The following is a 22199-nucleotide window of genomic DNA, read 5'->3' as shown; positions in this document are numbered from 1 at the left end:
TTTTAACATTCAATTTGTTGCAGTCTTATTCAAATATGTATCTGCACTTAAATCTACTTCCCTGTTTTTTATTTCTACAGGTTTAATCTTTGTTGGTTTTTTTAAATTTAAATAAGTGTTAAGTTTTTTTGTGTTTTTTCATTCAGTTCAGCTGGATAATATTTGTATTGCACTTAGAATGGCAGAAGACACCTAATGCAGAGTTTATGTATTTAAATACCAGTCATTCCTATTGATATAGTATCATCATTGAAGCATCTATGAATGATGTCAGGGGACCTACATAGCAGGGGTGAAATGCTCCCGGATCGGACCGGCTCGCGCGATTAGGTAGTGATGGCGGCTGCTGGTTCAGAGGACTGGTAGCAAAAATCCCTGGCCACGCCCCCCCCCCCCGCCTCTGCTGAGCCGCACCATCAGCAGAGGGTTGGTTTTTTTTTTTACTTTTAAAAGCCGGTTTTGCTTCAGCCGAAACATGCCTTTAAATGTTTAAAAAAAATGCCTTTGAGGATCCCGCCCCTCAGCTGAGATCGGCAGAGACTTTAAACTTTAAAAAAAAAATTTAAAGGCTACTCTGGGGATCTCACCTGAGTTCCTCATCAGCAGAACCTTAAAAAACATGTTTTCTGTAGTAAACATGTAGAAAACCTCCTTTTAAGAGATTCTAAGGCACTTACCTTATTACTGATCGACCTCATGGCTTTTCTCGCAGCCGGAAAGCTCCAATTTCGCTTTCAGCACCAGACAGAACTAATCTAAACTTAGCTAATTTATTTCATCACTGAGTGATTAATGCTGTCTGGCTTTGCTAGCTGAGGAACTCTGGGAATTGAAGTCCACAATAAAATAAAATAAAATAAAATAAAATAATAAAATAAAATATTTGTGCAGCTTTCTGAGATTTGGTATGTTTCTTTAGTGTTTCACTCTAACTACACAAACACACAAAATCTCAGAAAGCTGTATGTGGTATTGTGTGTGTGTGTGTGTGTCAGTTGTGTTGTGTTGTGTGTGTGTAAAGTGTAAAAGTTGGTTTTTGAGCTTTTTGTGGCTGTGTGAAATGTGAAGTGCAGCTGCTTTTACATTATGTGTGAGTCAGTTGTGTTGTGTTGTGTTGTGTGTCTGTAAAGTGTGAAAGTTGGTTTTTAGTACCTCTTATTGTTTTTTTATACTTTGTTTATTATTTTTATTATTTATTGTTCTTGGCCACGCCCAACCATCCCAGCCATCTGACCACCAAGCCACGCCCACCAATTAAGCCACGCCCACATAACCGGTGGGGGAAATTTTTAGATTTCACCCCTGCTACATAGCCAATAGGAAGAACCTGACTGTGACAATGCTGTAGTCAGATGTGGATACCTAATCCATACCTTTAGGAATTATCTTATATATTGGGGAAGAAAAACTCTCGTTTATTTTAAAACACAGTATTCACTATTAATATTCTAAAACAGAGCCAGTTTCATGTAGTGGTTCAAGTGGTGGCCTAGAAACCAGGAGACTGTAGGTTCTAGTCATAAGAGCCTGTCACTTTCTCTCATCTCAACCCACCTTTTAAGGTTATTGTTGTGGGAAAAACAGGAGGAAGGAATATTAAGTATATTTGCCACTTTGAGTTCCTTATAAAGTAATAAAAATTGAATAATCTAATTAATTCAAATCTTTCTCCTTCAGGAAATGAATAGCATGTTATTGTTCAAATGGATAAGGATACAAAGAAACAAGAAAAATAATTTAAATATTAAAATGTATAACTTGATTGTAACAAGCAGAAGTAAGTTTATATATGAATGTATATTTGCTTAGTTGCATATCACAAAGCTATACTTGAAAGGGAGCAGCAGAACAAAAACATCAATTGAAAATATGCCATCTGTATTTAACGCCAAATTTCCATTTCTCTCTAAAAATTCACAGTTATATTCTTCAGCATCTACCCTGTTTTTATAATAGATCTACTTTGCCTTCAGGATTATACTTTCAATTCTCAATCACAATACCTTTTGTAACTGACAGCTGTTTCTACTAGTACCAAGTACTAACTTTGACCCTTTCTGCTGAACCAGTTTTTATCAAGTGAATAGCAGTTCTTATAGTTCACCTTCATCGTCAAGAAAATCACAAATCTTACATAGACTACTAGTGGCTTGATCCAGTTCCACTTTCTGAAACCACGTTCATTTTACACTTTAATTCTTCCAGGTCCTCAAAGAACCTCGAAGTAATCAACTACTTCAGGTACCCAATGAACTACCCAGCAGCATTAATATACAGTAATTACTTGATATATCGACTTTCCAGTATTGTTTCTCTCAACTTATTGCTTCATCCAAAGATTCAACTACTGTAGGTAGGTCAGGATTTTCTTCATTGGTAGGTCATCCCCATAAGCTCTATTATTGTGAGCCACCCATAGTTCTGTTTAAGATGGGAGATCATACAAATCTTTTAAATTAACTAAATTTTTGGTCAAAAATGTGGGCTTTAGTCAGGTTTTAAGAAGCAAAATGATAAGAGGATTTTTCCCCTTAATACCATCAAGCACCCATAATAGAAAAGGAGGCTGAAAGGTTCACCCTTATCCTTTCAAGGAGGAGATGGGATACATGTGCAGAACTCCCAACCTTTTTATAAAGATGCCTTCTCATTTCCACAGTTGCCTTTCTCTGATCCCCTACTGAAGCTCCCTCTGTTCAAGATCTCTGGAAACTACTGGGGAGGGAGGGGGGGAAATAAAAGAATTTTCTATCATAAAATACCACTGGCAAACATTAAATAGAGAGTGCTAATGGATTATCGAGTCAATATTGCTTTTAAAAATTATTTCAAATTCACATGGTGGATGCTAATGTTGGTGGATAGGTGGCAAAATTCATTTTAAGACACAATAACAATTCAAAGCTTGCAAGGAAAATATTTAATCATTTGGTTCACACATACATGTGTCCTCATGTCTAGTGAAACAGACTATCTTTTTAAAGTAATGTTGAGATCTTAAACTGACCATCCATTTTCCAAGACAATTCCTACCACTCTAAGGAATCTGTGATGAGGAACAAAAACAATCTTTTTAGAATTTGATCATTGCTGTTGCTTCACAAGCAACAATTATCAGTTTCAGAAGAAAAAAACTCACTGCCATCAACTCATTTTTCTCTTAGAAATTTACAAAACTTCCAGCTGACAATCACTATGAATATTATGAGAAATTGCCTTGGTTTTTCCAACATTATTTCCATTGTTGGTTGGTAGTCCCTCAATTATTGGGGTGAAGATTAAACTCTACAGGCATGAAGACAAATAAGTACTTGAAAGTCTGAGTCAAAAAAAGACTATCATTGTCGTGATTATTTCTTGTACTACCTTTGATGTACTCCAGTCAAAAACATAATCAAGAATATATATTTGTGATAGATGATGTCGGTTATAGGCAGTTCCATAAATACCCAGACCTAAGGCAGGATGCTCCAATTCATCATTCTTATTTTCTTCTTTCAACTTTGTATTAAACAGTTTTAAGGGTTTTTTAAAATTACAATTTAACGTTTATCTTCAGCCAGTCCTCAATCTATTTATGGATCACTTTCTCCCACTGTTAATATGCCCATGTAGTCCCTGACGATGGCACATTGTTGCTTAATGACTTTTAGATTGGATTCATAAAACACAAATGTACGTAGTACATTCATAATTGCATTTACAGCTTAAACAGTTGCTGAACTGTGCAAGTGTGTTGTGTAAACACATCCTTAAAGTAATTTTTCTTATAGTCAGTTGTATTTTTTGCTCCTAAATTTGATTTTCTTATACTTCATTAAAAAAAAGTTGTTAATAAAACCAAGTATAGCTGTCTTCTCTAAAGTTGCTTCAGATTTCTATATTAGGGAATTTATACTTGAAGGAAACATTGCAACATCTCAGCAAAGCAATACTTTGCAGAAATAAAAATGTTTAAATAAAATAAAAATATGAAAGGTTGACATCCCCCCTTTTAATTTTTTTATATGTGAAATGATTTTAGGATAAAAATTATAAGGATTTTTTGGAGGAAATAATTCTGGAATAACCTACATTTAATTCTTTCAGTACTTTCGAATGTAAATGGAGAAAATCTTATGTGAGAAGTTGATAATACCCACCAACTATCAGCATTTTCATAGGATACCTATCCCAGGTGATCCTGCTTAGCTTGCTGGTTGAATCATAATGCTACAGCATTTCTGTACAAAATCATTGAAGATTGTTCTATATACTTCCCGCCTGGATTACTGCAACGCTCTCTGCATGGGGCTCCCCTTGAAGAGTACCCGGAGGCTTCAACTGGTCCAGAATGCGGCCGCGCGGGTGATTGAGGGAGCGGCTCGAAGCTCCTATATAACACTTATCCTGCACAGGCTGCACTGGCTTCCGGTTGCCTTCCGGGTGCAATTCAAGGTGTTGGTTATCACCTTTAAAGCACTCCATGGCTTAGGACCGGGTTACTTACGGGACCGCCTGCTGCTACCGGTAGCCTGCCATCGACCAGTGCGCTCCCACAGAGGGGATCTCCTCAGGGTGCCATCGGCCAGACAATGTCAACTGACGACCCCCAGGGGGAGGGCCTTCTCTGCGGGGGCTCCAGCCCTCTGGAACGAGCTACCCGCAGGGATACGCCAATTCCCTGACCTCCGGGTCTTCCGCCGTGAGTTGAAGACTCTTTTATTTCATCGTGCAGGACTGGCCTAATAGTTTTTTAATGGGGGTTTTTAATAGTTTTTAGAATTTTCAGCCTATTTAAATTAATCTTTTAAATTTGTTTTTAATTTTTATATTTGTTGTTCTTAGTTGGCTGTAAACCGCCCTGAGTCCTTCGGGAGAAGGGCAGTATAGAAATTGAAATAATTAATAAATAATTAATAAATACATTTTAAATATTATATCTTGGAAAGTTTTCTATTAATTTGATTTCTTCATTAACCATATATTAATACTCCAAGAGAAATCAGTATTAAGATATGTTTATTTATTTATCAAATTTATATGAGTGCCCATTCTGCGTATTGTACAGTTAAAGAAATAAAAAATAATAAACATGTCAAACACAATCACATTAAACTTTTTAAAAAAAAATATACACTAGAAATTTGATCAGCAATGGAGCCACTTCAAGAATTCACCGATTCCCTGAATCCCCCAGACCAATGACAAAGTGAAGTCTTGAGAGACGTCTAGAAAATAAGGAAGGAATACATGTTTATTGTCTTCCTCTTATGTCCTACGATATATTGAACAAATGTACTAATCTTAGAATCATTATCTTTTGAAAAATAGGAAAATAAGAACAAGATGAGCTAGAATTCATATTATTTAATGCAGACACCTGTTAGGAAAAAAGATCTGTCAGTTTTAACATAAGAAAAACAAAAGAATCAGAATCATGTTCTCTTTCGCTTCTTATTTTGCCTCAACCATGAATACTGGGCTATATGTAGCAAGAGAAATAGGTTCTCTGAGTTCTGTTTGCTATTCGCTTTGCTTGGTTTTCCTACAGCAAAGATCCGTCCCCAGACTTTTAAATGGGTAAAGACAGTTTCATGATCCTACCCTTCCAAAAGCTGGTTTGAATAATAGTAATGGCTAAAAAAAGAAAATTATATTATATGACTTATTCTAAACCACATAATAAAGTAGAACACTGTTTCCCAAATCTGGCAGCTTTTAGAATTCCCCCTCTTTGAAAATTGTCAAAGTTGGGAAACATTGACACAGAACAACAGTTATTGTACAACTATGACTTGCAACCTTATCCTGATTTATAATTTCTTGTCAAGATATACCAATTTACCATCTTTGATTCTTGTTCTTGTATAAATCAGCTTAGTCCCTTGTATGATGACCTCAAAAATATAGTTTTACTTAAGAATAATTAACTAGAAAGCTGCATTCAACTATAGTCAGTTGCATTAAAAACAAAATTAAAGCATTACATGCCATTTTGCCAGTTGGTACGATTACAGTAAAACTGCTAAAAACAGATTTTAGAGATACAGTATTACAGAACTGGACATGGAACCACTGATTGGTTCAAAACTGAGAAAGGAGTGCAGCAAGGCTGTATACTGTCGCCCTGCCTATTTAACTTATATGCAGAGCACATCATGAGAAAGGCAGGGCTGGATGAATCACAAGTTGGAATTAAGATTGCCGGGAGAAATAACAACCTCAGATATGCAGATGATATCACTCTAATGCAGTGCTTCTCAAATAGTGGGGCGCGCCCCCCAGGGGGGGCGCGAGGCTCCGTAAAGAGGGGCGCGTTTGACCTTGGCAAACAAGTTTTTTTAAATAATACTATTTACAGTCGCGCGGAGGGCGCGAAAAATGTTTTCTTCTTCCTAGGGGGGCATGACAGAAAATAATTGAGAAGCACTGCTCTAATGGTAGAAAGTGAAGAGGAACTAAAGAACCTTCTGATGTGGGTAAAGGAAGAGAGTGCAAAAGTTGGCTTGAAACTCAACATTAAAGAAAACTAAGATCATGGTTCCTGGCCCTCTCAATTACTGGCAAATAGATGGGGAAGAAATAAAGGTAGTGACAGATTTTATTTTCCTGGGCTCTAAAATCACCGCACATAGGGACTATAGCCAAGAAATTAAAAGATGTTTGCTCCTGGGGAAGAAAGCTATGGCAAAGTTAGACAACATATTAAAGAGCTGAGACACCATCCTGCGAACAAGTGTTTATAGTCAAGGCTATGGTTTTCCCAGTTACAATGTATGGTTGTGAAAGTTGGACTATAAGGAAGGCTGAGTATCAAAGAATTGAGGCCTTTGAACTATGATGCTAGAGAAGACTTCTGTGAGTCCCTTGGACTGCAAGGCAATCAACTTTTCAGTTCTAGAGGAGATCAACCCTGATTTCTCTTTAGAAGGTCAGATCCTGAAGATGAAACTCAAATACTTTGGCCACCTAATGAGAAGGAAGGACTCACCGGAGAAGAGCCTAATGCTGGGAACGAATGAGGGCAAAAAAAGAATGGGACGGTAGAGATTGAAGTGGCTGGATGGAGTCATTGAAGCAGTTGGTGTGAGCTTAAATGGTCTTCGGGGGATGATAGGAAGGCCTGAAGAAATGTTGTCCATGGGGTCACGATGAGTCAGACACGACTTTGCAACTAACAACAACAACCCTGTTCATTTATATTTCCTAAACTTTCAGATAAGAGCTTCTATTACTATATTTATCCCTTGTATTGTTGCCTTTGCAATATAATCCAATACCAGTTTATAATGTTTATTTTTGTGTAAAAAGGAATTGGTGTCAAAAAATGACTAATATATTGTGTGAGGATAGCTTTCCGATTATGAGGCACAAACAATTTTGTGAGACAGAATATTAATTTTGAATTTTTCAGTGAATAGCATGCTACTTTGTGGAAAGGTACAAAGGGGACTTATTTCAAGAATTACTGTTTGTCTGATACTTGCTCTTTTTCTTCAGTAATGTTTAATTCAGCCTTTTGCTTTTTTTCTTTCTACAGTAATATAACATGATACTCATTTCTACTGGTTTCTTCTTTAAGGAACTGCTCATTTTCTTATAATGAAATTTGCCATCAGACAAAGATATTGATAACAAAATGAATCAAAGCAGCAATAAAAATGAATAGGAAGCCTGCTTTTGAAATTATATTTATATGTGCTACATCAACAGTAGAAATCATTTTTTTAAAACATGGAGTTTAGCTAGTTAAGAGCGAAGTAAAGAGATTTGTAATATTTTAGCATGAACTTATAAATAATTCACCTAGTTTAGAGGTTAATGGCAGATAGGTGTTTAAGTGTGGGCTTGTTCTGCAAGCTAAATTGCCATTTAATCTGAATTTTACTCTGGCTGAGGCTTTTCCCCTTGTCTCCCAAGCTCTTTTCCACATACTATTACCTCCTGGAAGAAGAGGCACTGTCTGATTTTGACCTGTAGAGAATGCCATCTGGAAGATTCCTAAGAGCCGCCATCTCTGGATCTGCATTCTTTCTGTGAAGAACATTCCCCTAAGCACTAGACTAGCCCTTCTGGCTTTCTGTAGGCAAATAAGTTTTTGGCTTTGTTCTTATGTGAGCAAAGCACTTTGCTCACATAAGAACAAAGCCAAAAACTCCAGCCTGAAGATGACGAGTGAGACCTCGTCGAAACGTTGCCTAAATACTTTCAACCTTACACGGGAAAGGACCCATACACCAGATTCCCTAACCAGCCAGTATCTTTTTGCTCCAATGCTATTGTCCACAACTACATTGTGGATCTATGTAGGATTTATGTTCCCAAATCTTGGGGTTTTCCTGTTATGGTAGTTTCTTTGTTTAAACTACATGCTTTGAATATGAATTTGGAATACCAAGTGGGACATTAATAGACCTAGAAATAAAATAATTTTCATTCCAATCTGATCCTATAAGAACCATCTTAAGTGTTTTTTTAACTACATTAAATTCTCAAATTTATAAAATGTCAAATTTTCAAAAAGAAAAGTTCACCTTAATATTAAATAAAACAAACATATATAAGCCATCATGTAGGACAGCGATGGCTAACCTTTTTTTCCTCAGGTGCCAAAAGCGCATGTGTATGCGTGACTATCTCTTGTGCGTGTGCCCATACCCATAATGCAATCCCCCGTGTGCCCTGCACAAGTGCTTGTGACCTCCCTACGCACTCCCCTGTACATGCACATGTGACCCACACACCCCCGCAGGTCTCCCTGAAGTCTCCTGGGACCAAAAATGGGCCATGGGGGCGCACCATATGTACGCACAACTCCCCCATGCCCCTCCATGCATGCACATGCGTCTCCCACATGTGCTGCAGGGACCTGAAAATCAGCTGGCCAGCAGGAGGCATGCATGCATGCTGACCTAGGACAACGACTCATGTGCCCTCAGAGATGGCTCCGCATGCGACAGGTTCACCATAATGGATGTAGGATAAGATTTTCAATGGGAAACAGCATCTGGCGATAGCAGAATGAAGAAACATGCACTTGTTTTAACACTTGCTCCAACACTGGAAATTTTTAAGAAATTTTTAAGAAAATGTTGGATAACCATCTGACTGAGATGGTGTAGGGTTTCCTGCCTGGGAGGGGGTTGGACTAGAAGGCCTCCAAGGTCCCTTCCAACTCTGTTGTTATGTTATGTTATGTTATGTTATGTTATGTTATGTTATGTTATGTTATGTTATGTTATGTTATGTTATGTTATGTTATGTTATGTTACTTAAGCGGCAATCTGCAAGCTTGTTTAAAAGTACTAGTTTATTCATTTTCAGATACAAGACAAATTGTGCATTAGAAACCTTATATTCCAATTAGTTTAGAGTATGTGTTATAGCCTGATATCTTTATAATACACTGTTGGCTTAAATAATTTTAGACGCAATACCCTACTCTGAAAGGGTACAGAACAATATATAAGGTCTAAATGTATTTTGCTGAAATAACAATATTATCTCCGCTTTCAAAAGCTTTGATTCCCATCATAGTAAAAAAACCTGAATTGTAAATATTCTTTCTCTATTTCACAGGTCTGGATGTGCGGAGGTCGCATGGAAGATATACCTTGTTCACGAGTTGGCCACATTTATAGAAAATATGTCCCTTATAAGGTTCCAACAGGAGTCAGCTTAGCTAGGGTAAGAAGCTATCTTGGCATGCCATTCTTATATCTTCACAATGAAGCATTTTTTTAAAAATCACCCATTTGAACTGTGCTAAGAATTGTTATTATTAACACAGGAAACCTATTCTTGTGCTTTTATTTTAAAAATCATGTCCCTGTAAGCAGCAGATAAGTAAGTTAAGGAAAATGCATTAGTAAGAGGTTTGAAGCTACTGTTAAACGTATGCAAAATTCCTATCATTATTAAGCGTTCATATGCACAACTAAAATTAAGAACTTACCAATTTTTAGAATATTTCAAAATATGCTCCAATGAGAAATGTAGTCGCTACCTATAAATTCAAGATTTCCTTTTCAGTTTGTAAATATTCATTTTAAACAATATTTTACTTCCTGTTCAAAATTAACATATCTTAAAATGTGGTTAGAGGCTCCCTCTTGTGGGAAAAGAAGTAATGGGAAAATTCCTTTAATAACTTTTAAAAATATTATACATTCTCTTACTTGACGCCCTATATTACAAGCCTAGCTTTAAAATATTATATCTGTTGAAGAGTTAAGTATTAAATTTTAGTCAGTTTTAGTGGATTTACTCAGTCTTATAATTTCATTATGAAATAGTGTATCTTGAATTGCCTTTGAGTCAAGCTGGCAATATATACATCAGCCAAAGACTGTGGTGAGATCAGTGTCTATCTAAAGTACATTATTTAATCTTTCAATATAGTCAGTCTCCTGCATATGCCAATAGTAAAGAAATATTAAGTAGAGAAGAGTTGCTTAACACTAGTTGTTCTGATCGTGACGTTACCATTAGCCATTTTTTAAATTTTCCTTTCCTTCCTATTTATCAAGATATTTTTTTATTTTTATTTTCATTCAAAAATATTGGAATCTTGTAGAACTTAAAACGGGTGGCTGAAGTATGGATGGACGAATATGCAGAATACATTTATCAAAGGAGACCCGAATATCGACATCTGTCTGCAGGGGATGTGACTGCTCAGAAAGAACTTCGTATTAAACTCAACTGCAAAAATTTCAAGTGGTTTATGAATGAAGTTGCTTGGGACTTGGGAAAGTTCTACCCACCTGTGGAACCTCCAGCAGCTGCCTGGGGAGAGGTTAGTTTATTCAAGTCACTCAGCCCATTTATCTACACTTTAGCATACAGCTGCAGACTTTCTGGTCCCTGTGATTCCATTCCTCAAGGCTGGTCAACATGTTTTAATGCATGTGTTTTTAATTTCAGTGTTACAGAATTACCTATAGGAATTGAACAGTACATATATATATGTCAACAGGAAGTTGCAATATTAGTTTCTGTGATGACTGGCTATTAGAACACCCACAGAATGGTAATACAGGGTTCCTCTTCTCTCTCTTTAAATTATACAGGGGGGAGGAACCAAAGAAAGATTTTGAAGGTTTAGTTAGAAGGAGTAAATTGACAGAAGGTAACCTTAATTGTAATCTTAAGGAGAACTATCAAAGCTTATATGTCATCCCCAAGAGCTGTTTTGAAATAAAGCAAACGCAACAGGACTTAGACTTATATACCACTACATAGTTCTTTACAGCACTCTCTCTAAGTAGTTTACAGAGTCAGCATATTGCCCCCAATAATCTGGATCCTCATTTTACCGGAAGGATGGAAGGCTGAGTCAACCTAGAGCCGATCAGGATCAAAGTCCTGGCAGAAATCAGAGTCAGCCTGCAATACTGCATTCTAACCACTGCGCTACCACTGCTCAAAAATAAATGATTCTGTGATATTTCTGATTCATGTCAGTTTAATAAATGTAGTCAGTTATTCAGTTCAATCGTAAATCTATTATTTTCTGTTTCTTGCTATTTTTAAGGTTGTATAAAATCTGAACATATTGCACTTTTCTTGGCATACATATTTTTGCATGCATTTTTAAACTAAGAACTGCATCACAAAAATCATCCAGTAAAGCTGCTGCTTATTAAACGGCCCTCATCTCTGATTTTGTTTCTCAGATCCGTAATGTAGGGACCAGTCTTTGTGTAGATACAAAGCATGGGGCCCTAGGTTCACCACTAAGAGTTGAAACCTGTGTGAAAGGTAGAGGAGAAGCTGCATGGAGCAATGTGCAGGTAATTGCATTTTTTAAAATGAACTTATTTATGTATTTACTTATTTTACTAAATTTGCTATCTGAATACTTGCTATATTCAAATGATTCTTGGCAATTTATAAAATCATCCAGTAAATTAAAAAATGTAGTACACAATATTAATAACAAACACTTTAATTTAATAACAAAAATAAACACATATTTTACAAAATATATTTGTAAAGGGTAAAATCAAATATAAAAATTAAAAAAATAAAACTAATAAATAAGTGGTAGTAATCACAACTCAACTGTCCTAAATAATTGAGTGCTAAACATTTTTGAGGTTTCAAAATTTGTCACAAATTTTATGTAAATGTTGAAATAATATATCAGCTTCTTTAATGGAACAGTTTTGTGATCTTTTAAATAATGTAGTAACAAATCAGTTTAAATTCCTCATATTATTGCCTACTTTATCAGACTAGTTCCACCCATTTTAAGCATGAAAGCCAGCTGGGTGACTTTTGGGCTAGTTACTCTGTCAGCTCAATCCACTTTGCAGGGTTGTTGTGGGGAAAATTGGTGGAAGAGTATCAGGAATGTTTGCCATCTTAAGTTATAAACTAATAAAAGCAGAAATTAAAAAATCAATCAAATCAAATATAATACTAAGAGGTAAATATAGTATTATGTTCACATAGTATACATACATACACATAATGTACATAGAGTAGTTGAATTAATAATTACTTTAACTTGGAAGATATATGTCATCACATTATGGCAATATTAGTATTTAGAACAATATTTCCACAATTCCTGCTCCCTAAATTGTCTTCTAAAACTAAGATTTATGGATGATATTTTTACTATACAGTTATGGACAAGAGATTACATCAAAACTCCTATCAGACGTCTGCCATTTTCACTTCACTTTCACTTCAAGTCTTGATTAGTTCATGCAGTAAATGCCACCTAGACACCAATAAAGCACACTTATGTTGCCTACATTGTAGCATTTACCATTAGAAATTGGTAAATCTTTGCAAATGTAGATGAATACAATTCAGAAGTCTTTCAAAAATGACTAAGTATTTCACCAATGAAGGCTTTGCAGAATATTCTTTCATGGATCTCAAAGCAGCTATTCTTGAAAAATGAATTACAATGATTGATTCTGTCACAAAGTGTAAAATCATTTATCACAGACCAATGAGTGCTAATAGGCCAATGTAATGGTGAAATCCAAAAAATTTTACTACCAGTTCTGTGGGCGTGGCTTGGTCGGTGTGGTGTGGCTTGCTGGGCGTGGCAGGGGAAGGATACTGCAAAATCTCCATTCCCACCTCACTCCAGCGAAAGGATATTGCAAAATCCCCATTCCCTCCCCACTCCTGGGGCAAGGATATTGCAAAATCTCCATTCCCACCCACTCTGGGGCGCCAGCAGTGGTATTTGCCAGTTCTCTGAACTGCTCAAAATTTCCGCTACCGGTTCTCTGAACTGCTCAAAATTTCCGCTACCAGTTCTCCAGAACCTGTCAGAACCTGCTGGATTTCACCCCGGGCCAGTGGGTTTAACAGTGTTTTCGTGTTGGCACATACTCCAAACCATTTTTAAATATTGAATCAAAATGCTGCATATCATCAAAACAATGGAAAATAATTGTTCTTAATGATAATCATAATTACACGACTCTTATCATTGCTGAAATAGACCATCTTAGTGGCCATGACCCAATCCACAGGACTGTCTATGACTGTCAAGTGGCAGAGGACATTTTTTGATGACTTAAGGCATCTAAGGCATCAATTGCATAATTCATCTCTATGATATACAAAGACAATGTTTGAAAAACTCGTAGCAGTATACAAAACCTTAATATGCTCATCTTTGACCACGTAATGGCAGTCTTTTATTCTGATACATATCTAATTTCTTGCCCCAAAATAATTAAAAATTAAGTAAGTATCTGAAGAAAAATATGATTTTTTTTCTCATTTATTTCTGATACCATATGTTTATTAAACAGGTATTCACATTCAGCTGGCGAGAGGATATCCGCCCAGGAGACCCTCAACACGCAAAGAAATATTGTTTTGATGCTATTTCCCACAATAGCCCAGTCACCCTTTATGACTGTCATGGAATGAAAGGAAATCAGCTGTGGAAATATCGAAAAGTAAGTACATGTAGTTGAATCAAATGGTGTGATTATCTTGTAACATTTTGAATGATACTTTATTTTTTGCTTAGAGAATAGAAAAAAATAAAAGGAGCTATTAATAATATGTTGTTCAGAAGAATAGAATAGAATATATTTTTTTATTGGCCAAGTGTGATTGGACACACAAGGAATTTGTCTTGATGCATATGCTCTCAGTGTACATAAAAGAAAAAATACCTTTATCAAGAATCATAAAGTACAACACTTAATGATAGTCATAGGGTACAAATAAGCAATCAAATCGTATTAGGAAACAGTCAATATAAATCATAAGGATTGCCAGCAACAAAGTTACAGTCATACAGTCATTACTGGAAGGAGTGATAGGTGATAGGAACGATGAGAAGATTAATAGTAGTGCAGACTTAGTAAACAGTTTGACAGTGTTGAGGGAATTATTTGTTTAGCAGAGTGATGGCCTTCGGGAAAAAACTGTTCTTGTGTCTAGTTGTTCTGGTGTGCAGTGCTCTATAGTGTCATTTTCAGGGTAGGAGTTGAAACAGTTTATGTCCAGGATGTGAGGGGTTTGTAAATATTTTCACAGCCCTCTTTTTGACTCATGCAGTATACAGATCCTCAATGGAAGGCAGGTTGGTAGCAATTGTTTTTTCTGCAGTTCTAATTATCCTCTGAAGTCTGTGTCTGTCTTGTTGGGTTGCAGAACCAAACCAGACAGTTATAGAGGTGCAGATGACAGACTCAGTAATTCCTCTGTAGAACTGAATCAGGAGATCCTTTTGAGTTTTGACCATTTGAGATGTCAGTTTGAGCTTTCTGAGTTGGCGCAGAAAGAACATTCTTTGTTGTGTTTTTTTGATGATGTTTTTGATGTTAGGTGTCCATTTTAGATCTTGTGATATAGTAGAAACTAGAAATTTGAAGGTCTCTACTATTGATACTGTGTTGTCTAGTATTGTAAGAGATGGAAATATGGAAGGGTTTCTCCTAAAGTCTACCACCATCTCTACGGTTTTGAGTGTGTTCAGTTCCAGATGGTTCCGGTTGCACCACGAGGCTAGTTGTTCAACCTCCCATCTGTATGCGGATCCATCACTGTCTCGAATGAGACCGATCACTGTTGTGTCATCTACGAACTTCAGTAGTTTAACAGATGGATCGTTGGAGATTCATGGAGCAAATACCGTCATAATTTCAAAAAATTAACAATATGCTTTTTTTGCAAAAAAAATGTTTCCAAATAAAGTCTGTTGGATAATATATTGACTTTTGATATGAAAAAATTTATTTATGCAAAATCTGTTTAGAAAGCTTATTTAAACAATAAAACAGTACATGTAGTGAGACTAATTTTAACTTTCATCTTCAGGACAAGACACTTTATCACCCAGTAAGTGGCAGCTGCATGGACTGTAATGAAAGTGATAGAAAAATCTTCATGAACATGTGCAATCCTTCATCTCCAACACAACAATGGATATTTGAACATACAAATTCAACAGTCTTGGAAACCTTTAATAAGAATCTTGATCTTTAAAGACATTATTTATATGTAAATATTAGTCATAATTTTTACAGGGGATATGACAATTTTTAAAAAAATAATTTTCTAAGAAATGAAAAAGGGAGAATCTCAGGAGAGAGTGACTATCAGGCCAGTCTTTACTTTGATGATGCTGCATCTATGTCTTTGGATTATTCATCCCCATTAGCAAGACATCTAGAAATCTGCTTTGTTATAATTATAGATTTGGAGACAGTGACAACCTGTGAAGTGTATAGAGGGACACAGCTAAATTCAAAAATGAATTCATGTGAAAATGTCTTTTATTCAAGTTTAATTATCAAATTTCTTTCATTTTGTTTCCTTTTTTGGTTCTTAGTTAAGAAGCTGCAAAAACGAAACTTCATTGAAAATTTCTAAATAACTGAAGTAACTAAACATCAGGAAACAAGTAGATTACCGTAAAGTGTCAATTACGACAAGAATAAATTTATTAGTGTTATTCTTGCAAACCATAACTTATAGTATTAGTAGCAGTAAATACTGTATATCAGGGGTCCCCAACCTCCAATCAGTGGCCCGGCATTGGTCTGCATCATGCCAGAAACTGTGCTGCGCAAACAAGTAAAGCCCTATCCGCGGGATGCAGGCAGCATGGAAAACCAGCCCCGTTCACTCTGCAGAAAAATCTTCTCTGTGGAACCAGTCCTTGGTGCCCAAAAAGTTGGGGGCTGCTGGTGTACATGAACAGTTGCCATTTTAACTTGATGTTTGATTTTTCATTATGGCCCTGATTAAATAATATATAACGATCAGTATATGTTCACACCTTGTTCACAGATATGAATGCCAGATATCTGTTATAACGGATAGGCATTGGACAAGCCATATGTGGCAGGTTTAAGAATAAAGTCAGATTTTAACTATGAATTTCTAAAGTATATACTCCTAATCAGGTTATAATCAGTGGTGGGATTCAGCCAGTTCACACCACTTCGGGAGAACCGGTTGTTAACTTTCTGAGCTGGTTTGGTGAACTGGTTGTTGGAAGAAATCATTAGGGCAGAGAACCAGTTGTTAAATTATTTGAATCCCACCACTGGTTATAATGATGGCCCTTACATCTAATATAGCAATACTGTCAATCCATTGGAAACTAATGGAAATTAAATCTTAAGAGGACAGTGACAATTTTTGACTTCTCTGCAGCAATATAATATTTGTCATTTTTTTGCCAAATAAACTGACAGATTAGTATTTCTTGAATTCTAATACTAATGATTCTTTTAGAACTCTTGAAAGTTTTGTTATAGTAGCAATTGACTAGTTGAGAAATGAATGTTCATTTTACCATGTTTGTAAATAATTAGTCCATATTCATGTTTATTTATAATCATAAAAACATGTTCTGTAAACTTTCCAGACTGTGTGTATGTCAATACTCCCTCTGGAAATTTATCAACTAGTTACATTTAAAATAAAAATTTAGCTTCCCAATTTTACTAGGACATACTATAAAGATTAATAGTCACACCACTTGACCTCAAGTAGCAAGCATACTTTACATGAGGATTAGATCTAGCGGTGCTAAGTCTACTGAACAATAGTGGGTACTGTGACCTTATATTTATTCATTTATTAGACATAAATACTGCATAAAAACTTTCCAGGAAGTTAACAATTTACACAAATATTACATTTAAAATGTAAAACATAATTAAAACTTTATGATGAAAACAATAGTATATATGCCTAATTTAGCAGTCAAAATATACTTAAAGGTCAGCCTAAGTAAAAGTATTTTTACCCATTGGTTGAAAGGATGACTTTTTGAGACAGGCAACTCCAAACTCTGATAGCAGACATCAACTAGGCCTTTTCTTGAATTCCCATCAAACATCTCTCTCTTCATAGTGGAGTGAAAGAAGACATCTATCAAGGATCTAAAAGGCAAGGAAGTTTCAGAAAGAACCAGGGGTGGGTTTCAAAACCTGTCGCTACTGGTTCGCTCATGGGCGCACTTGCGCATGACACTTCTATGCATGCACAGAAGCATCCGGGCGGAGCCTCCCACAGCCACCGCTATCAGTTCATCCTATCCAGGGTGAACCGGTAGCAACCCACCACTGGAAAGAGGAGTCCTTCAGATAGCCTCATTCCAAGTTGTGTAGGACTTTATAGATCATTACACAAACACACACCACTTTTGAGCCTGGAGACAGCTTACAAAATTATAAAATTGTTACAATGTTGCTATTTTATATGCTGTTCCATAAGGCATTCTAAATTATTGTAAATAGGCGGTTCCTCACTTAGTTGCAATGATTCAGTATCGTTTTAACTCACCATTTTGACTTTTTATGAAGTGAACTATCGTAGCCAGTTGTGATGCTATGTGAATTTTTGGAAGCCAACTACAGGTCTTAATTGCAGGGAACTGTTTGTTTTAGAAAACTTCTGCAAACGCTTGCCTCCTTAGAGTGTCAGTAAAATTGAGCATAACAGCATCATTAAAATAAAGAAGTGCCTTTTAAAATGCAAATGTACAACAAAAGCTTAAACTTGAACAATTTCCTAGTGCCTTGCTGGACAAGAGTAAAATAGGTATGAAATGTACAAGACTTATGTACTATGTGCTGTTAGTGATATTTTGAGGGTATGATTTTATTTTAAGTTCAGAATGCAAGATGGAAGGACAATGGATCATTTAGAAAACCTGAGAATCTCTGGGTTCTGACATTTATTATTGGGAGGTATTAATCTTCACAGGATGTCCTGACTGGCTATTAATCCTAGATGGTGGCACACAAATATGAAAGTGTTAACCCCAATTTCTCCAGTGAATTCCCAAGCCTATCAATATATAACTAACTATATGTGATATTAGGCCTCCTTCCCAATACCTAGTTGCCTGGAAACATGAGATGGGCGGCATATAAATTTAATTAATAATAGGGCTTGTGGTAAAAGAAAACTGTTTACATCTTCATATATGCTTGAATACTTTTTCACAGTGGTATTTGTTTTAGTCATCTTCAGGATCTGATGGCTTCTATACCAGAAATGTGAACAGTACAACAAAATCTGTTAAGTGGTTCTATTTATTGATATTGTCAGGCCATTTTCTGATCATATTGCTCTAGATAAAAATAATGATGAAGTCAAGTACTGTAGTACTTGTAGTACTTGACTTATGATCATTCATTTAACTGACGGTTCAAAGTTATGACAGCCTCAAAAAAGTGACTTTCAACCTGTCCTCAAAATTATGACGAACCACCTTCCGTGGTCACGTGATTGAATTTGAATGCTTGCAGTCACATTTACAACAGTTGCAGAATCTTGTGATCACATGATTCTGATTTGCAACCTTCCCAGGTGGCTTCAACATGGAAAGTCAACTGGGGAAATTGTATTTGCTAAACAACTGTATGGTTCACTTTGATGACCATGTGAGTCACTTAACAACTGTGGTAATTTGCTTAACAACTGTTATAAAAATGGCTGGAAAATCTGGTTCAGTTATGTGATGATTTGCTTAAATATTGCTTTGCAACCAAAATTCCAGTCCTAAGTGTCATAAGTCAGAGGCTATCTGTAGAAGATTAGTAGGCCATACAATGTTTCTTTTTACCATGCAAACAGTAAATTCATTGATTTGATTAAGTTTCTATTATGATCTTCATTTTTCTTATAGATCTGCAATATAAAAATATTCACATCTTGGGGAAAATGTTTTATAGAACTATTCAGAGAGTGCTGACATTGATATAAAATTGCTAGTTTGACATAATTTAAACTAGCATAAAGAGAGTAATTTCTCCTTTAATATTAACAAAATCAAAATTTCTGGCTGAAGAGCTGCACAAAGTTTCTGTGTCTTGGATTACTTTTAATGCAGCCTGATACTATGCCTCCCATTATTACTGCATATAAAATTATGCCACTAATTGTTTAGAAATCTAGGCATCCTATTTCTAAATGTCCTTAACATGCTCAGAGTACATAGACTTTTTCCAGAAATTGTAATATCTTGGTGAACAATCACAGTGAACTAAATTTTAAACAAATATTGCTAGAGATTTTTAAATACTCTGAATTCATAACTGATCTTAAAAGAACCAAGCAAGTCTTCCCCAAGTAAGGGATTTATTTTACCTTCCTATAGTGACTTCCTACAGGTGCTTTTCTCCCAGCTAAGTTTTAATCTCAGCTGGGCTCCAACATAGGAAGTGGAGCCTTCAAGGAAATATATTATAGGCAGTATAAAAGATAAGTTGCTTTTTTTTTTTGAACAGAATGCCTCTTTTGTTCTTAAATTAAAACAGAGTACATAAATGCTTTATATTAAGAGATACTGTTGTAGTTGTATTTGAATAGTTAAAAAGTTTTACACAAACTTTATCATCCTTAAGTATCATTTTTAGATCAAGATAACCATTTTAAAAAATAGCCCAATTTGAGGTCTACTTACAATGGTGTTTTTGAACTACATTCTGTTCTAAGCTCTCCAATAGATTTGTCATCAATTAGAGATACCTTCACATTCTAGTAAGTAAAAGGGGTTTTAATTTGAACGAATTTAAAAGCATACAAACATATGTTGTGGTAGGTAGGATTTTTTTTATCATGAAGAAAATTATATGCACTAAGTTCACAACATTGCATTTATACGTAACCAAAGTAAGAATAACATTAGCTCTTCCAACAATGCTATTAAGCAGCTAAAGATTTAAGGGGAAAGAAGCAGGAAAAATGCAGCCCATATGTAGAAAGTCTTGGGGGATTCTTAAACAGTTTTCCTCTTTGTAATGCATGCTTAACAGTTTCTTTTAAATTGGATGTTGCCACAAATTGTGTATTTATTATGTGCATCTTGGGACAATGTCTTAAGCTGGGAGAGATCAAGGATGTCTAGCACTTTAATGTAGTATCGCTGATTAACTGGAAATCATTTTGATGTCAAGTTTAGTATTTTTACGAATTGAATGGTCTTTCTTTTTTAATATATTTAAAATAAATTTTTATTGTGTCCTTTTTCTGAAAACTTGTACAAGTATTCTGTTTTGTAACAGCCAAAGCATTTGTAAAAGGAGGAAAGACCAATTACATGAAGTAATACAAGTAATCCTCGCTTAACTACCACTCCTTCAGCGACTGTTTGAAAACCTTGCAACTCTCTGATGGTCATGTGATTGCAATCCAAGCACTTGGCAAGTGGCTTAAACTTATTGTTGCAGCATCCCCTTGTTCTGCCACTTCCTGCAAGCAAAGTCAATGGGGAAGCCAGCTGAAAGTCAGAAGTAACAATCACATGAGACCCTCAATTTAACAATCTGCAGTGATTTACATAACAATGGCAACTGGGGAACTGCCTGGGTTGCTGTTGCTTGTTAATGTGGTCATGACATTGCACTTTATGACCTCATCACTAGCAATGGAAATTCTTCTCCCAATTACTGGTAGGAAGTGAGGACTTAACAATATTATAAACCAAAAATGCCATTTGGTCATATTGTATTGTCATCTTTAACTTGTAATAGCTATTGACCACAACCTTTATATTACAGTTTTGTAAGAAAAATTTGTCAAATGTTTATTTCTGTGAATTTCTTTTACAGAAAATCTTGAACATGAAAAGCAAGTTGTCCATAATCATACCTCTTTATCTTACTAGGCAATCATGATAAATGTTTACTATTGGAGAAAAAAATAAAATCTTAGAGGTCTCTTTTAAAAAGCTCTTTTTAGTGGAATGTTGGGCTGAATGATCATATTAATTTTTATACATTTTTAAAAAGTGTTTTGACGGTTCCTGCCTAGTACCTCTCAAGCCCCTTCTCTTAGGACATAAAATGTTTGCATACATTTTCATACTTTAAATTTTCACAAAATTTAAATACTCATAAACATTTGCCTCCAACTGGTATGTTTTATGGGGCAGATGAAGAAGGGAATGTGGTGATACACATATTAGGATAGAATTGGCATGGTTTAGGTTTGCTTTCTTAAGTCCTAAACCACACTATGTGACCATGAACCAAAATCATCTTAAATTATATTATGTTTCTGAGTTTGAATGCATTCCCTTAGATATCAGAGGAAAGTTTATTTATTTATTTATTTATTTATTTGATTAGATTTTTATACCGCCCTTCTCCCGAAGGACTCAGGGCAGTGTACAGCCAAATAGTAAAAAACCCACAATATACACATTAAAACAAAACTAAAACCGAGCATATTACAGGAATGGCCGGAATTAAAAACAATTTAAAACCCTAAAATTCATAAACAGCCCCAATTAAAAAAAACAGCCCCAATTAAAAAAAATTATAAAACTTTTAAGCCAGTCCCGCTTGAATAAATAGGTGCGTTTTCAGCTCACGGCGAAAAGTCCGAAGATCAGGCACTTGAAGTTCGTTCCAAAGCGTAGGAGCTCCAACAGAAAAGGCCCTACCCCTGGGGGCCGCCAGCCGACATTGTTTGGCGGACGGCACCCTGAGAAGGCCCTCTCTGTGTGAGTGTACAGGTCGGTGGGAGACATAAGGTAACAGCGGGCGGTCCCGTAAGTACCCGGGCCCTAAGCCATGGAGCGCTTTAAAGGTGGTAACCAAAATCTTAAAGCGCACCCGAAAGACCATAGGAAGCCAGTGCAGGCTGCGCAGGAGTGGTGTTACATGGGAGCAACGAGTTGCTCCCACTATTACCCGCGCAGCTGCATTCTGGACTACCTGCAGCCTCCAGGTGCACTTCAAGGGCAGCCCCATGTA

General features: G+C 36.0%; 1 protein-coding gene across 2 annotated transcripts in view; it reads left to right on the top strand.

Annotated features, from left to right (window-relative positions):
- GALNT10 (polypeptide N-acetylgalactosaminyltransferase 10) overlaps window positions 1-21148 on the top strand; it is a 62757-nt gene extending 41609 nt beyond the window's left edge. For both annotated transcript variants that reach the window (XM_058169438.1, XM_058169439.1), the window contains 5 exons: window positions 9562-9669; window positions 10559-10780; window positions 11661-11777; window positions 13773-13922; window positions 15295-21148. In XM_058169438.1, the coding sequence (XP_058025421.1) occupies window positions 9562-9669; window positions 10559-10780; window positions 11661-11777; window positions 13773-13922; window positions 15295-15462 (765 nt within the window). In that variant the 3' untranslated portion in view covers window positions 15463-21148. The remainder of the gene's footprint in view (window positions 1-9561; window positions 9670-10558; window positions 10781-11660; window positions 11778-13772; window positions 13923-15294) is intronic.
- The last annotated feature ends 1051 nt before the right edge of the window (window positions 21149-22199 follow it).

This window comes from Ahaetulla prasina, chromosome 2, assembly GCF_028640845.1.
Source record: "Ahaetulla prasina isolate Xishuangbanna chromosome 2, ASM2864084v1, whole genome shotgun sequence".
NCBI lineage: Eukaryota > Metazoa > Chordata > Lepidosauria > Squamata > Colubridae > Ahaetulla > Ahaetulla prasina.
Note: the sequence above shows the minus strand (reverse complement) of the source record. Positions and strands in the feature narration are given on the sequence as shown.